Raw genomic sequence first — 13,984 nt, 5'->3', positions numbered from 1 at the left:
GTGTGTGTGTGAGAGTGCAGATCCTCTGGGACTCTCAGAGCACTTCAAATAGACCCCAAGGATACTTAAATCATTTAGTATGAAATTCTACTTGTGACTTTCTGTTTCCCTGTCCTCCAAATCCATACTGAGAGTGTCTGTAAAGGGGCTCTGTTTTCCATCTCATCACAGAGTTTTCAGCAAGTTTTATGTCATGACCCATTGCCAATCTAGCCACATTTCTGTCCTAAACTAAACAAAAAGATGATGTGCAAATGCATATTCAATCCTGTCTCCTTTTAAAGCCAACTGTACCTTCTCCCACACAATCCTCCTCTGTACTTACAGCATCTGTATCCTGTTCCAGTGGGACTAAAGCTGCAGGACCTTCCTTGTGCCAATCAGCCACTGCCTGAGCTTAGCTTTGACTTTGTGTATCCTCAAAAATTGATACTTCCTTCTGCAGTTCCTCCAGCTTGCAATAGCCCCATCAAGTCCATTCAACGCCCCTCTCTGGCAAACTGCTCCCAGACCTGATAGCCATGTTTAGCACCAGCTAGAATGACTCTCCCTTTTACCCCCAGCCCTGGTGACTGGAGGAACAGGCGCGTTGCCACCCTCCTGCGCAGGGCACACTGCGCATGCACGCATGCGCAAACACCCCTGCTCACTCTGCTCTCTCGCCTCCTCTCCCATGCCCCTCCGGAGGGGAGTCTGGGAGAAGTGTCCGAGGCGAAGCCCCACTTCTACTTGAACTCCCTGCTGAGTGCTGCTGTGTGCATGTGTGTGCGCACACACAGGTGCGTGTGTACAGACTGACAGAAAAGCAGTCTAATGGGGAAGCTAGGGCTTCTGTACTGTAATCCCACCTCTGACCCTTGCTTCCTGGAAAGCTCTTGCTCCCCAGTCTCCCTCCATTCAGGGGTGACTCCAAAGCCCTTGGGAGAGGAAAACCCCTACTGTCCTCATGTGAGACAACCCCTGCCATTCACCCCTCCAGAGGTGGGTTTTGCTGCTGCGTGCAAGTTTCCAGTCTCTGTGTACCACACGTGTGCCCTCTCTCCACATTCTTCCTCCTGCTGTAGCCACAGCCAGTAAGCCTTGCCACGAAGCTGCCCATCTGAGACCAAGGGGAGGCTGGGGGAGAGGATGGTGCAGAAGGGGCGTAATTTTTTTTTCTCTTTTCTTCATTTTGTGTCACTCATCCCAATGTACTGAGCTGACATGAAAGACAAAACGAGCACTACCTCTGCAGGACTACGGACGGGATGGGAGGGGTGCCTGCCTCAGTGGTGGCCAAAGCTCGGCCTCCACACATTGGCCTGCATCCCTGTTCTTGCTGCTGAGAATTTGGGCCTGGCCACTTGAAACCGAGAGGCCGAGGCTGGGTTTGGGGAAGGCCCCTGGCCCGCCTGACCAGGCTCTGGGGAGCTCTGGTATGGCTTAGGGGACTGGCTGAGCTCCACCTGGAAGGGTGCCGGTGTAGCGGGGGCAGAAGAGGCCATTTCTGTTCTCCACATTGGCTCATCCAACGTGGTGGCCGAGCGGGGCACAAGCACGGTGGGTGCCAGGCTGCTTGAGGCTGGCATGGGAGCTGGAGTGGAGAAGCGTCGAATCTCCTGGGTCTTGGCTGTTTTCACGGGGACCTGCTTGGCTGCTGTGAAGGACAAGCTCGCCTGCAGGGCTGGCTGACCAGGAGACTCCTGAATGCTGGGGCTTGGGGGATCCCCAAAACAGAACATGGCTGACTTTAATTGATAGGGCTGGTGGCGCATTAAATCAATGACCTTGATCCCTGATTTCTGGCCAGGTGCCTTTTTCACTTTGCTCTCTGCTTTGCTAGCCTGAGATTTGCTGGCTGCCAGGGGATAGAAAGGGGAATGCATTGGGTTGTAAGCTATTGGAGGGGGAGCCCGGATGTTGGGGGAATATTTCCAGGATGAGGGCAGAGAAGGGGAAGGAGATGGGGTCCTGGGCTTGGACTCTGGCTTCCGTGTTGTCTCCACCACAAATTTGTCCATGCGGCTCTGGCGTTTGGCAAAGAGCTCTGCCCCCTTGCCTTTAAGCTGAGGCATGTCCTGGGCCCCATTTACCAGTCCAGCATCTTGCTGCTGAGGCTTAGGAGCCACTGGAGGTGGGGTCTTGAACTTGCGGCCAGAGGACTGCATGAAGTTGCAGGCCTCAGCTCCCAGGCTGAGGAAGTCCTCCTCAGGCCCAGACTCGAAGCCTGCCCCGGGGTGGTCACCTTTTGGCTTCTCATCCAGGTTCTGCACCAGAGACAGGAGCTCGGGGTTGGGTGAATTCTTCTTCTTCTCTTCAATTTTACTGAACATGGGTTTCTTGTTGCCCCGACGGCGAGCCTCCTGCAGGATGCCTGTGCGGGTAGCCGGCACGGCAATCCTCTGCTCCCTGGAGGTTAACGGCTCGGAAGGAGGTCGTGGCATTGCTGGTGAGACAGCAGGAGAAGGCTCCTTTGGTATGGGGGAACTGCTTATTGTGTGGTGTGATGGTGCTGGACTAATATACAAAGAAGAAGAGGCTGTTCCAGGGACTCGTGGCTGGGATGCTGTGGAGGCCACCTCCCCTGCGGGCCTTGAGGGAGAAGACAGAAAGATAGAGGTGGTGGATGTCCGGGCAATGTTGGCAGAAGGCTTAGTCTCTGGAGCACTTCCTCCTCCTCTTGGCTGTGACTCCAGCGGTGGTGTTGGCCTTCCTGGTGCCGGAATATACAGAGATGTGGAGGAGCTGACTGGACCACGGTGTGTTGGCCCTGGTGCACTGGCAGGTGTTCCTGGAGCCAGAGGCGAGAAAGGGGGAACCACCGTGCTTTGCCCACCCAGACTTTCACTAGGTTTTTTGGGTGCAGATGGCCTGAAGATGACAGAGGATGTTGCTGGGCGTTGGCCAGAAAAGCCAGGAGTAAAGGGCCGTGCGGACCTGTTGAACATGCTTGTTGTGCTTGCAGAGAAGGGGTCGGGGGTGCTTGAGGGAGGTGGGAAGAAAGTGGGGCTCGGGGGAGCCAGGAGCTGAGTGGGGAGGGTGGCTGGCTGCTTGCTGGGCACTTGCACGCCTTCCAGGTGAATGCTGAGGGGCACGCTGTCTGCCTTCTGTGGCACAGGCATATCTCCGTTCACCGTGCCCTGCTGTGGCCGGGCAGCTGGGGCAAGCTGGAGGCTCTTCTGCGCTGGGACTTTCTCGACTGTGTACTTCCCAGCCCGTTCCCTCTGCTGCTCAAATAATCGTGCTCCTTTACCTGAGGCCTCACTCAAACCTTTTTGCTTCTCTTCCTTCTGTTCAGAGTCAGACTTGGACTTTTCAATGTCCAGGTAAGTATTGTCCCAGTCTGAGTGATTAGTTAGGCTTCGGGCATCAGAGAAACCTTCCTCATCGAATTCAGACTCACTAGTTGGAAAAACTCCGTCTTCCTCCTCGTAGGAGCGGTCTTCGTCAACACTCCCAAAGCTTACCAATGTATACTTCTTAGCCCTCTGCCTGCGCTTCTTGAACATCAGCACCCCCTTGGAGTGGGGGTTGGGTGCGTCTGTCAGCAGGGATGCAATGGTTCTGCACTTGGTTTTGGCTTCTTTCACGTTCTTCTCTTGGATGCTCTCGTGGCGGTGGAGCTCTGCAAGAGACAAAAAGAGGCAAGCTCAGAGCTCAGCAAGAGGCTGGGTGGGCAAAGATGGACAGCGATATGGCTATAGGTATTCTAGTGCCCATAGGAGGAAACACACTGTCACCCCCTGCCCTTCTTTTTCTTTCCTATCTTTGCTGATAGTGTCTTTAGGAACTGCTGATAGAAACCCAGGTGCAGTTTTCTTTTTCCTTGCAAACACAATGGAAGTCCATGCAGGTGTGGGGAGGGAACTCTCCCCAGTCTGACAGACGGTCTCTGTTTCCTGGTCAGACCTGGGATTTCCTATTTCTGCAGCGTGTGGCCAAGAGTCCCAGGCTGTATCTCACAGCATTTTTACAGTGCATGCCCCTGCTGCTGGGAATTTTTACCATTTACTTGTCACCCTGAAGGTGGAGTCCTGCTTTTTGCAGACCTTCCTCTTACCGTATGGAGGATTCCCAGGAGCCAGCAATCCCTCTGGCCCTGAGAGTTTGGGAAGCAGCCGCTGCTACTGTTAGCACCCCTGCATGTGAGCAATGGGAGAGGTGCTCTGCAGGCACAGCTGGGCTGCTCCTGCTCTGGCGCCCTGCAGTGCCAGCTACAGAGTCAGAACGTCTTGCAGCAGTGCTGTGTGTAGGGCTGTTCGCTGCTCTCTGCAGCAGCCCTGCAACAGCAGGAGGCATGTTTTCACCCTTGCTGCAGTCCCTTGCCTGTGCCCCATGCCCAGCAAGGAAGAAGAGCATTTGCTCCTGAGCAAGAATCCCAGACCTCCACAACTGATCAGCCAGGCCAGAAGGAATCCACTTAGACAGGCTTGCTTGGAAAAGCCAACACCTGTTGGGACACTGGCATGAAAGTGAGGGATAATAATTTTCCACCTGCTCTGCCAGCCCAGTGGTCAGTAAAGCCCCAGGGAGGAACGTTGTGTTCTCTGCCCTGCATGCAGGGAAAGCAGGGGGTGAACAAGATTCAATAGTAAAACCAAAGTCGGCTGCCCTAAGGAAGGTATGGACATGCCTTGAATCAGTGTTCAAGTGACAGAAATCAGCACTAACTTTGCAAGAAAAAAAGAACATGCCTAAACCATAGACTAATTTCTGATTTCTTTCATTTCATCCTTTTCCTTACTCCCATTGTCTTTCTCCCAGCATGATAGTATAGGTGAAACATCCATTCACTGCCTGCATCTAATAATTTGTCAAAAAACTGTGTAGCACCTTGTCCAGCCCTGACATTCTCCAGAAAGAGGAGAATTATGCCCTGCTGAAGGGAGAGGAGAGGAGAGGAGAGGAGAGGAGAGGAGAGGAGAGGAGAGGAGAGGAGAGGAGAGGAGAGGAGAGGAGAGGAGAGGAGAGGAGAGGAGAGGAGAGGAGAGGAGAGGAGAGGAGAGAGGAGAGGGGAGGGGAGGGGAGGGGAGGGGAGGGGAGCTGCAGGCAGTGCTGGGGGACGGTGTTAGCTCAGGAAAGGATGGAAGCTGCTTAGTCCTCTCAGGATCTCACTTCTGACCATTTTATCACAGAGCATTCATTCAATGGGGATCTACTAATGTGGCAAAGTTACCTGCAGTGGGGGACAAGGAGCTTAGCTAGGAAGGATACTAGTTTTCCTGAGGGCTGCAGATGCCCCCCAAAACCTGGCTAGGCTGCACAATTGTGGCAGGTGTCATCGTTCCATACTGCACCAGTGTAACCACAGCAGAAAGAGCTTCCCTTTCTCACCCCATGCTGAAAATAAGGTGTTGATTTGCAGAGCAGTCATCCTTCCAGGAAGCTTAAGATAAATATAAGGAAAGACTCTTCTCAAGGTTTGCAGCCATTCCAAGGCACATCCACGCACAACTTTGGGATTTCAGCAAAGGCACTGTGGCAGTTTGAGATCACCTCACATGGATGCACAGTCCATTCCTCCCCTTTGCACTCAGAAAACTGGAAATAGCAAAATCAGTGCTGAAAAAATGGCTCACTATTTGTACTCGCACTTGCAAAGGGAAGGCTCTCTGCAAAACTTTCCTTACAGAATGACTCCATCTTGCTGAACCAAGACTGAAGTAGTTTCCAGGTTTTTGTGGAGGCTTACTGCTCTTCAGGCCAGCCATAGACTTGCCCTCAAAGACCTGCTGTCCATGATGGAAATGAGCTACAGTCCCTGAAGGTCTGTCCACTTCACTTAGAAATCTGCACGCATGTGTCTTTTGGGGTTGTTCACAATGGAGAAAATAAGAGAGATTTCTTTCTTGCTACAAGCATCCTTGCTACAAGCTACTACACCTCACCTGGCTTGTATTTTGCTTCTAAATTTACAAGGAGGAAGAACAGCACTACAGAATCTCAGTCAAGTCCAGAATATGTAAACTCTGAGCCCTCAGTGACTCACAGGAGGATTTCTGACATCGGGAGCTAACAGCTAGGGAGCTACACCATCCAAAGTGAGTGTCTGTGCAGCCCCCTCCATCAGCAGAGTACCATGAAAGCACTTAACTCTAGCGCAAATAGTGTCAGAGAAAATATAACAGTAGACAGTCTTGGCTGTGCCTCCACCAACTCTTGATCCTGGCTCAGCATTAGCATCCACGCACAACTTCCCTAGTAAGTTGCTCTGAACTGCCCTGTGCTCTGAAGCAGCTGGCAAGTAAGGCCCTCTGGGACCTGCTACGTGCCTCCCTCTTCCCTTCTTCCTACTTTCCTTCTCATCAAAGGCTAAAGCACATAAATAATTATACTGATTCTCCCAACAGAAAAATGATCATGGTATTCAGGCTACAGTCTCCCACAATAGTTTAAGAAAAAAGGGAAAGAGAAATCTTCCTGAGATTACTTGCTGAAGGTAAAGAGCAAGAGTGAAATCAGAATAGACAAAAGAATAGGGGAAGGAGAGGAGAAAAAAAATGAGAGGAAAGGAAAGGGGAAAGGAAGGGGGAAAAGAAAGGGGAAAGGAAAGGAAAGGAGAGGAGAGGAAAGGAAAAGGAAAAGAAAAAAGAAAAAGAAAAGAAAAGAAAAGAAAAAAGAGAAAAGAGAAAAGAAAAGAAAAAAGAAAAAATAGAAAAGAGGAGAGACATCTGTACCTGCATAAGGCTGATCCAAGCTTGAGAAGGCAGAGTCCAGACCTGGAGAGCTGGGCATGTCACAAAGCCCGTTTAATTCACAACTCCCCATAAACAGAGACAGAGGCAATGAGAGAGAAGCAAAGCAGTTCCCTGCTGGAGCAGAACCAAAACTCTGAGGTGTCCAAGCCCTTTGCTATCAGCTCCACAAGCCTTTTAAAGCCTCTCTTTTGTCTCGTAGGCATTGCTGCCGAAAGCCATGAGGTCACTTGGTCTATTTTTGTCTTCTTAGCTTCATCACTGAGTAGTGTGATGGACATTGTCACCTGGCACTTAAACACCCTTCTTCTTTCCCCCACCCTCTACTCCCTGTGAGGAGAAATTCCTCTTTTTTATTTTAAAATAAGAAAATATACTCTATACTCTCACTGCTTCCATGGTGCAAGCTTCAGGTTAGTTTTTCCAATGCCTCAATGTCCAGCATTTCTGTGCTAAAGAGCCCTTCAAAGAGATGAGACTAACAAAGTGCTCATGTCCAACATCGACAGGCAGAGAAGCCCACCCAGGAGGAAAGCAACTTTCCTTGTCTGAAACCCTCAGAGAGCACCCAGCTCCAGGTAAATATAAGGAAGAAAAGAGAGAGGAGAGGCTTTCTTTTCACGTGTATATCAATTTCCTTCTGAGGATGAAGGAAATGTCTGAGGAGAACCAGTCCATGGTTCCTGAGGAACATTTAACAGAGGAGCATTAGGATCCTGGGTGCCTGTAGTGAAGTGGTCTAGTTGAATTAAAATGGCAGAGGCTGTTACCTACACCACTGAAGAGTGTGGCTGTGCCCAGGGAGGGTGATGGAGCGTTTGGAGGCTGAGGAGTGGTGTTTTGTCAGCACCATTCAGAGCTCTAGCGCTGGAGACTGAGAGGTGTTAAAAGACGAGATGCTGATAGTGAAGACTGGGGTGGATGGGGAGGAAGGGAACAGAGGGTGCTGGGAGTCTACAAATCTCTGCAGTTGTGGCCTGCTCAGCATCTCCTCACACTTTCGCTAGGTCTTGTCTTACTGCCTCTTTCTGTACACGAGCAATAGGTCCTGTGAGAGAATCCCAGACCTCTGGCCAAGGGACACTGCCCTGTGATTCTTCCTCCCAGCAGTCCCAGCCTTAGCAACACTGTAGCCCGGGACTGGAGCAGACCACCTCCAGTGTTAGGGAGTCTAGAAAAGTGAAGGTCTGACCATGCCTCCTGAAATCCACTAGCCATCGCTGCATGCCAAGGAAGACAACTTCCACAGGCAATGTTGCTATAAGAGAGACCTGTCATGCCTCATACAGAGGCTCTTGCAGCAAGAGCAATGAAAGTGGTTCAGTCTCCTCTTCTCTGATGAATATTTACACACATAGGGATATGGTCTCTTTGGGAAAACCTTGTAGAATCTGATATATACAATATGCAATTGGAAAAGAAAATACAGCTCTGCAGTACAGAAAAAATTCTCTATTAAGAACATTCAATTGGAATAGATAGAAGAGTAAATGAAAGGGTTATAAAACTCTCCTAAATGCTGGTATGGTGGATAATTTCTACAGAAAACTTTTTGTTAACTTTTAAGGCACTAAATTCTGTTGGAATAATCCACAAAAAGGAAAAATTTCTATTAAGCAAAGCCTACAAAGATTTTTCCATTAACTTAATTTAACTAAACATCACTGAAGTGAAATAAATTACGTTACTAATTACAGTAAAGAGAAGTGTAAAAAGTATAAATCTGTTCAAGATCAGACCCTATTAAAAGAAAGCATTTTAATGTATGCTCAGGAAAACTACTGAACAAGCAGGCTTACATGATGTCAGATACTGTTCATGTTCACTAGGAAAGAAACAATGGTAAATTTTATTAACAAAGACCAAATTCTAGAAAAGCCATTACCATAGAAAAAAGCACACTGCTAATTTCAGAGATAAAGAGCCTGTTCCTCTGTGATGAAATACTACTTGTCTACTATTTTTTCACATGGGATCAACTAGAATTTTGTTCTGCCAGCTATTTATGTTTAGACAAGGTCATTTTTCCATGGCTAACATTGCAAATATCTCAGTAAGTCATTAGAGGCTATAGACATCTCATGCTTTTCATACCTGGAGTCCTTTCAAAATAAGATTTGGATAGGTTATATTGGCCTTCTAAGTGTTTCCCTATTGAAATCTTCAACCTTTCAAGCTTTGACCAATGTTTGAATTGCAAACAGTAAAGCAAAGGAGTACATATTCTTTTACTTAAAAGAAGTGGTGAAACTCTTGGGACAGAAAACTTGTTTCTCATTCTTGGATATTTGCACACTTCCATCACATAATCTGTGCATAATATAAAACATAGGTATGGCTTCAGCTCCAATTTAGGATGCTACAGGCAAATGCTTCAGTCCCACTCAAGCCTGCAACGCTTAAGCATGTATCTGAAGTTAAATATATAGTTAAGTACTTGTCAACCAGTATTTCTTCTTAAATGGCTAGTGATTTTAAGAGCTCCCGGTGAGACACTGCAATCTTCTGGTTTTAGAAAAACAGAAATCAAGCTTCTCTGCAGGTGAATCAACAGCCCATGAGAAAAAACATACCCAGTCATTTTGTAAATTTTTGACCATTCTTAGCCATTCTGCAACTCCCACACTGATACTGAAGAGCTCTGCTAGGCAGAGAGGGTGCGGAGACACTGCTGTGCATGGCTGCAATGTATTAGTCTCATGGTATCCTGCTGGAGACTGGAATAGCTTATTCACTCAAAAAAATCTCCCTCAGTTGAGTGAGAGTTTGCCTTTCTTCCTGAGCTGGATGGAAATGTGTCCTCAGTGCAAAAGGTAGCACACATGGCCAGCTTTCCTGTGCTGACAGCTCACACGCGGGCCCTGGATATTCCCTACATAGTCTTCTGTGACAAGACTGCCAAAGGAGAGCTTTCTTTTGCCAGGACAGCACCTGTTGAATGCACTAGTGAATCTGTCTTTTGCAGTTTTAGCCCGATTTCCTAAGAAAGGTTTATGCAGTCATGCATGTCTTTCGATCTTACCTGTTTCACGCTAATAGCTTTTGAGTCTATTTGCTTATTTTAAGAGTCTGAAGTCACAAAGATACAACATTCCTACAAGTTTACATGAAAATAGGTGGCTGGACAGATAAGATAGACCCTGCTGTAGGAAGCAGGAAGCCTGAGCGCAGTCTTAATTAGGCAACAAAAACTGAAGAAAACACACAACAGAGAGATTATGAGTTCTCATTTTGAATGTGAGAGACATCAGACAGATTTGCGTTTTACTAAACATGAGAGAATGAGATATCAAACACAAGACACAAATTAAAAGGACACCAGGATCTGTTAATTCTGCTGCTCACAAAATTGCTTGATGTCTGACAGCAGGATACCACTGATTCATCTTCTCTTTGTCCTTCAGTGTTTCCAGCATCCACCCTCTAGTAATACAGACAAGCATATGCTCACCATCTGGGTCTGTGGACTTGGATTAATCCTGTAGCACTTGCCATATATTCTTGTTATCCAATTGATTTTAGTCCTTTTCTGCAACCAGTCAAGCTCCTACTACATTTAAAAATCCAGCTTTTCACGAAACAACTATATACTTTCCATGCCTTATGTCATCTGCTGATTAATACACAGCAATCTCTGCTGAATCCTCAGGCCATCCATTAAAAATGGTATTATTGCTATTTCCTGTTACTGCTTGCTAGGTACAACACACTCAAGAGAAACAGAAAACATTTTAAAAGCTTCACTAGCAGGAGTTTGCAGTTGAAAAAGCAGATAGGAAGACAATACTGGTGTACCTCCTCAATCCAGGTAACCCACCTCCCTCCCCCGTGTCCCTCACACACCTGGTTTTCTGTGGGAAGAAAGACCAGAGAAAAGCTGCAAGGTGTCCCAGCCAGGTCCCAGTTCTGAATAGCAGCAGTTTCAGGACTGTGGGGTGCCCCACAGCACATACTGCCTGTTCTGTCTAGAACAGCCAGAGGACAAGATCCACTGACAGAAGAGAGGAGGGTTGGGATTTTTAATCATCTGTCTCCTCGCCAGTCATATAACATTGAGGTGGAGAGGACATTTGATTGACATATGTTAGTGTTTAAAGCTCCATGGGTGAAAATATAGAGGTAGTCCTGTTAGATTCAGAAGCCCAGTGAAACACTGCTACCAACTTAGTCAGTTAGCTAATCTGACATCACGAGCCATTAATAGTTATGTTTTCTGTTCTATTCTTAGTCAATTGTGCAGTCACCTTACAGTAGTCCTATCTCATCCATATTTCTCTCGTTGGAAAAGTCATGTGGAACCATATCAGATATCTTACAGAAGCCAACATATACTGTGTCCACCTTATTTCTTTAGCCACGAAGTCTTATTTTACTGAACAGGTCAAAGACTATCTCTTTTTCTAGTTTTTATTAGTCCATGTTGTTTTTACTGATCATTTTGTTTTCCATAAAATGTCCTCAAAAGAACTACTTCGTTCACCTAACTGAAGCTAAACTTTATTTTTTTTTCCTTATCCCCAGAACCTGTGTGTACAAGAAGGGTGCTATTCTTGGTCTCTTTCCCTACGACCCTTCCCATTATTCCAGGGTATTTATCAAGGACTGAGGGCCCTTCTGATACAATATTCACTAATTCCTTACATTTCACCTCTACAGAGAATACGATTCAGCCTTGTCCTTTCATTATAGTCAGTGTATCAAGATATGCTGAATCTACTTGCCCCCGTTCCTGCTCCTATTCCTTTTATACAAAGGACTAGATTCTTGGTTAACGCAAGCGGTAGATACACTGATGACAATGAAGCTTTACAGATTTCACAACAAACTGATCTCCCTTCCTACAACGGATTTAAGTGAAACTGAAGAACTATTATTGGTCAGGTTGACAGTTTTCTCCTTCCTAGCTATAATTTTCTTTCACTTTTTTGAGCAGTAACTCTGTTGTTTAATTACCCCTTGTCAAAGTCCTTTTATGCTTCACCCTTTTATGCCTCTCCCTCCCCCATCACTGTCACTTTGTCTCATTTCAGTGTTGTCTCTGAGCAGACTTGTCCCAACCTTGTCAGCAAGGTCCCATATCACTTTCAGAACTACTGGAAACAACATTGGACAGGGAGAGGGATTCCCATTGCCTGTTTGCATTATGATTTCTTTCAACTCAGCTCTCAAAATCCTGGAACGTAGAAACTATCAGATTGGCTAAGACAGTTTATGGGGTTATATATATAGTTGTTTCAGTGTGATTATTGCTCTAATCACCTTGAGATCTGAATTATTGGCAAAATTTTGGCTTAATCTCATTGTTCCCCATCAGCCTTAGACAACCTAAGTCACTCCATAACTGCATGTGCAAGGACAGGCTATGTTAACTTAATGTGTGTGGCAGCAGATTCTGAAAAATCACTAGCTGGGGCTCTGCAAGGACCGTGGAAGCGTAAGCTCAGAAGAGAACTGCTGACACTGTTTCACCAGGATGATGAATGGCCTCTGACCATGTCTGAGGAACTGTGACCCAGAGTCAGAGTCCTTGTGCTGACAATAATAACATACAGAAGTAATGTCTGAGTAACTGGTAGTTTAAAAAAGATGCCTAAATTGGCATCTCATTCAGTAGCAATACTAGGACAAAAGAGAGTATATACCTTTTCATTTCAGGGATCACATACGGCTTTCCTCCAAACATCTTCAAATACTAAAGATCTTTCCCCTCCCAGAGAATATTATATGCAGCTAGATTTATCTTGAGCTAACACATGTTCAGCTAAATCCATGTCTCTGTTAGGCTCTGGGGCAGCAGAATAGCAGTGAGGTACAAAGGTGAAGCAGAGCAGAGCTCTATCAGCCTTACTTCCAGTGCTGCAACCCACTGCATCTGCATTGAAATGCTGGACAAGAGTGATGCCCGAGGGAATGATGCTGGAAGTCTCCAGTAAGAATACCTGAGGAAGATGGCCAATTACTCGTGACAATTTCTGAGATGGCTCAAGAAAGAAGGAAAAGTTCATCCACACTAGCCAAGACAGACAACATTAGCGTATAATCTCTGTCTTCTGCCCAATTAATACATCAGCCTGAAAATACCACCTCTGTGCTTTCTATAGAAGAACATAAACCGAAGGCAAAAGCTCAAACCCCATCCTCAAGCCTAAAACTGGAGGATGCCATACTCAAGCCTAGAACTGGAGGAAGAGGCTCCAGATGCACAGTGTTTATCTCACTGTTGTCTTCTTTAATAAATGCCTTTCAAACTGCAGAGAATTCAAAACTGAATGTTAGTTATTAAGTGGGATATTCTTAAGCAAAGGCATACAACCAGACTGCATACACCAGTGTATGTAAATTGATTTCCCAAGTGGAAGCAATTTCCAGTTTAATGCATGCTGAAGTGAGATCAGACTCTCCATCTGTGATTCAACCATGGAGGCTGTTGTCCTTGTTTTCCTAGTGGCTGGCTGCTCACTGAGTAGCAAGGGCCAAGGGTTATTCAGCATTGCTTCATACTGCTAGGAACAGACTTCCTGTAAGATCAATAGTTCAGGCAATTAATTTTAATCCCTTTGTCTGTGCAGAATGCTTTTCTATTCTACTTTAAAGCAGGTAGGATGGGGACAGTTGACTATTATCCTAAACCTTTTGGTCTTCTAGACTGCAGTGAATGACAAAACCAGTAAGCTAGCCTAACAACCACATAACTGTGATCATTAGAGTCTCAACTGTCAAAGCTGAAAGCCAAGTAGAAAATGTGGTGCAGTAAGTTCAAACTGCCAGTCAGGTACTTTATCTTGTTCACAGCTCCTGTGGCCTATACCGATTGTAATAGGCTGATAGATGGCTTGCTGCACTCACCCTCTCTGCAGAGAAATGTGACTGCAGTCACTCTTAGAAGAGGTAATGTGTTTGACCCTCCAGTGAATAGGCCACTTATAAATAAGCATCCTATCTCGTCAAGTGATGCTGCTGTACATCCGCTTTAAACAAGAAGGTTTTCCTTTTCTGATATGGAATGTAGTAACTTTGATGACTCTGCACGGGCAGCCAGGCCCATATAAAGCAGAGGAGGAAATTTCCCCACCCATTTTTCCCTCCCTTCCCCTACCGTACATGGAGAGGCTCTTGAGTCCTAGGAACTAAAAATAGTCCAGTGGATAAGTTTAAATTGAGATATTTTGAAGCACTTCTTGCACTGAAACAAATTCCTACAGTGTGATAGCAAGTTAGGGCTAGACGGCTGTCCTGGTACATCTGTCTTCTGCTAGTAATTGGTATTTCCAGTTGTGAGAAAGCCTGAGTCCATTGTCCCTGGGAGATGA

General features: G+C 46.5%; 1 protein-coding gene across 1 annotated transcript in view; it reads right to left on the bottom strand.

Moving 5' to 3' along the window:
* Positions 1 to 744: 744 nt before the first annotated feature.
* Positions 745 to 13,984, bottom strand: part of SYNPO2L (synaptopodin 2 like) — a 36,244-nt gene continuing 23,004 nt past the window's right edge. Inside the window, exon 4 of the mRNA XM_075155436.1 lies at positions 745 to 3,604. Within this exon, the coding sequence (XP_075011537.1) occupies positions 1,266 to 3,604 (2,339 nt within the window). The 3' untranslated portion in view covers positions 745 to 1,265. The remainder of the gene's footprint in view (positions 3,605 to 13,984) is intronic.

The sequence above is a fragment of the Calonectris borealis genome, chromosome 7, assembly GCF_964195595.1.
Source record: "Calonectris borealis chromosome 7, bCalBor7.hap1.2, whole genome shotgun sequence".
Classification (NCBI taxonomy): Eukaryota; Metazoa; Chordata; class Aves; order Procellariiformes; family Procellariidae; genus Calonectris; species Calonectris borealis.
Note: the sequence above shows the minus strand (reverse complement) of the source record. Positions and strands in the feature narration are given on the sequence as shown.